This window comes from Benincasa hispida, unplaced genomic scaffold (assembly GCF_027475165.1).
Source record: "Benincasa hispida cultivar pf3 unplaced genomic scaffold, pf3_genome.v1.1 HicScf969, whole genome shotgun sequence".
Classification (NCBI taxonomy): Eukaryota; Viridiplantae; Streptophyta; class Magnoliopsida; order Cucurbitales; family Cucurbitaceae; genus Benincasa; species Benincasa hispida.
In genome coordinates this window covers 22,403-25,034 of record NW_028327118.1, presented here as the reverse complement: position 1 = coordinate 25,034, position 2,632 = coordinate 22,403, and the positions used below count along the sequence as shown (strand labels likewise).

Genomic DNA, 2,632 nt, shown 5'->3' with positions numbered 1-2,632 from the left:
TTATTTTCCTAATGACATCTCTTGTACAGTTCATGGCATCTAATTGGACTGCCCAACACAAGCTCCAGTTTTTTTTTCCTTTTCTAAAGTGTGGAGGGCTTCTAACTACCTTTTCTTTCTTTCTTTTTTTTTTTTTTGGAGAAGTAACAACATTTTCGTTGGTCCTTTAGGCTGTTCTGGCACATTTGGTGCATTTTTTAATGGAAGTTTTGACCAGTTTCATATTATAAATCAAAGGTCATCTCATAAATCATAGCTGTTCTGCCTGCTTTCCCCAGGTAATTTTTGTTCCTGATTACAATGTCAGTGTTGCTGAATTACTTATCCCTGCAAGCGAGTTGTCACAGCATATCAGGTATTGTGGTCTTTCATTTGTTGCTCATTTTGAGCCCAGTTGTTGGATGTTAATGATGGAAAAGAGGAATACTGCCCTAACTTTATTGATCCCTAGCTTCGTCAAACTGGTGTTTCTCAATTTAAACTAATATAGAAGGTAATGATATTTCATATTATTTTACCGAAATTATTTTGATCGCAATACAGTGAGAGATACTTTTCATCCCGAATGATTACTAATTCTTGGATAATTAGTTAATGTACAAGCGGTAGTGAGATGCTGAAATATATCATGAACAAAAATGTACATTCATAATTTAAAATGGAAGTCAGCCTAGCAGATATATTTAGAGTGGTTTGTGGAGAATATTCAACATATTCCGTATATTGGGGGGAGAGAGAACATCTAACATTAAATCAATATTTGTATATTGGAGATCCTATTAAAGAGGGGAAAAAAAGAAGGATTCCATGCATTAACTTTTACGCTTTTTAAATTGTTAGTGCCTTCCATTTTAATGATGAATATGATTGCTAAATCGTCTTGTCTTTGAGAAAATTCTAAGCTGTTCTTCAACCTTCGTTCTCTCTCTCCAGTACCGCTGGAATGGAAGCCAGTGGAACAAGTAATATGAAGTTTGCAATGAATGGGTGCATCCTGATTGGGACTTTGGATGGAGCGAATGTTGAAATAAGGCAAGAAGTTGGAGCTGACAACTTTTTCCTGTTCGGTGCTGAAGCCCACGAGATTGCTGGGCTTAGGAAAGAAAGAGCCGTGGGAAAGGTATGCTTATGCTTATGCTTATGCTTTGACTCAACGAGTAAGTGTGGTAACAATGGAAAAATCAAGTGTATCGATTTTCCAACTCTGTTTCCTATGCAAAATATAACAAAGAATAAAATAAGAAGAGTCAAGAGAGCAAGTTACAATTTTTACATACATACATATCTTGCTATACTAAGATTTGTGTCTCAATGTAGTTTATTCCGGACCCACGCTTTGAAGAAGTGAAAGAATATGTTCGAAGTGGTGTCTTTGGGTCTTATGATTATGAAGATCTGATAGGATCATTGGAGGGAAATGAAGGTTTTGGTCGTGCAGATTATTTCCTTGTGGGAAAGGACTTCCCCAGTTACATCGAATGTCAAGAGCAGGTCGACGAGGCTTACCGGGATCAAAAGGTATGATTTATAAAATTATTTGGATGTGTGGAGTGACTATTAAAATAAAAATAATAGGTTAAAGAGGCTGATTCATCAACTTTTAAAGTTGTGTCTAACATGAATTTGGAACATTAAATATTGTATCATTTAAGTCTTTGATTTGTGAGACATTTTTAAAGCTTAAGGACCTACTCAAGGCACAAAACCGATAGTTCAGGACTCACGTAACATTTTTTTCCGAGTTCAAGGACTCATATTTATTAGGAAAATGCATATCCGACATAAGTTTGTTCAAGCAAAGTGTCATTGAAATGAAATATGTACTAGTTTGTGATCCACAAAACTTGTTTGTTTGGTTCAGAGATGGACAAGAATGTCGATATTGAACACAGCTGGATCATACAAGTTCAGTAGTGACCGAACCATTCATGAATATGCGAAAGATATATGGAGCATTAAGCCTGTTGAGTTACCATAAATGTGTGTATTCTCAAAATTCGAAGTTTACGTTTTGAAGAAGAAGCCAGTAGTCTGGGACTACAAGTATGGTAGAGAATGTTTAAGTCGTGAGGAATAATAATATGTAGTCATTGTCAGAATGTATTGCAATTTACTCTTTATCCATTTCAGATACATTCAAGTGAAGTTTCTATAATCAATCAGGATTTTCTCAGTTTATCGAGAAAGGTCATGAGATAATGGCCGTTTCATAGAATCTCTTATGTGGATGTTGTAATTTTCAATTTGACCATGATTTTCTCATTATAAGTTGAACATACAAGTTCATTATGTTCTTGATTAAAAGGTCAAATATCTAAAATTCAACTAAAAGTACAAAACATGCTCAAAAAATTATGTAAAAAAGAAAAAAGAGGAAAAAGAAAGTTCAGGTTTCCTGAAGTATTTGCGTATTCCAAAGCTTAAATCATACATTGTGTTGAAGGCGGAATTCCTGACAATCAAAGTCTTACATAAAAGGGAACTCAAATAACAACCAAACAACCTAAACTAGAAATAAAAAGAAAAATAAAGAGTGCCTGGGTTGCCTCTCAAGAACTACATACGTCTAAAAGGAACTTTTAGGATACTAACCATTACATCTATTTTTGCTTTTATAATATTTATAATAAGA

The 2,632-nt window shown here is 34.4% G+C and overlaps 1 protein-coding gene across 1 annotated transcript; it reads left to right on the top strand.

The window, feature by feature from the left end:
* The first annotated feature begins 231 nt into the window (after positions 1–231).
* LOC150029731 (alpha-1,4 glucan phosphorylase L-1 isozyme, chloroplastic/amyloplastic-like) lies at positions 232–2,215 on the top strand. The gene is made up of 4 exons (XM_090310413.1): positions 232–355; positions 934–1,120; positions 1,318–1,518; positions 1,862–2,215. The coding sequence occupies exons 2-4, from the start codon at positions 944–946 to the stop codon at positions 1,976–1,978; spliced, it is 495 nt and encodes a 164-aa protein (XP_090166539.1). The 5' UTR covers positions 232–355; positions 934–943; the 3' UTR covers positions 1,979–2,215.
* The last annotated feature ends 417 nt before the right edge of the window (positions 2,216–2,632 follow it).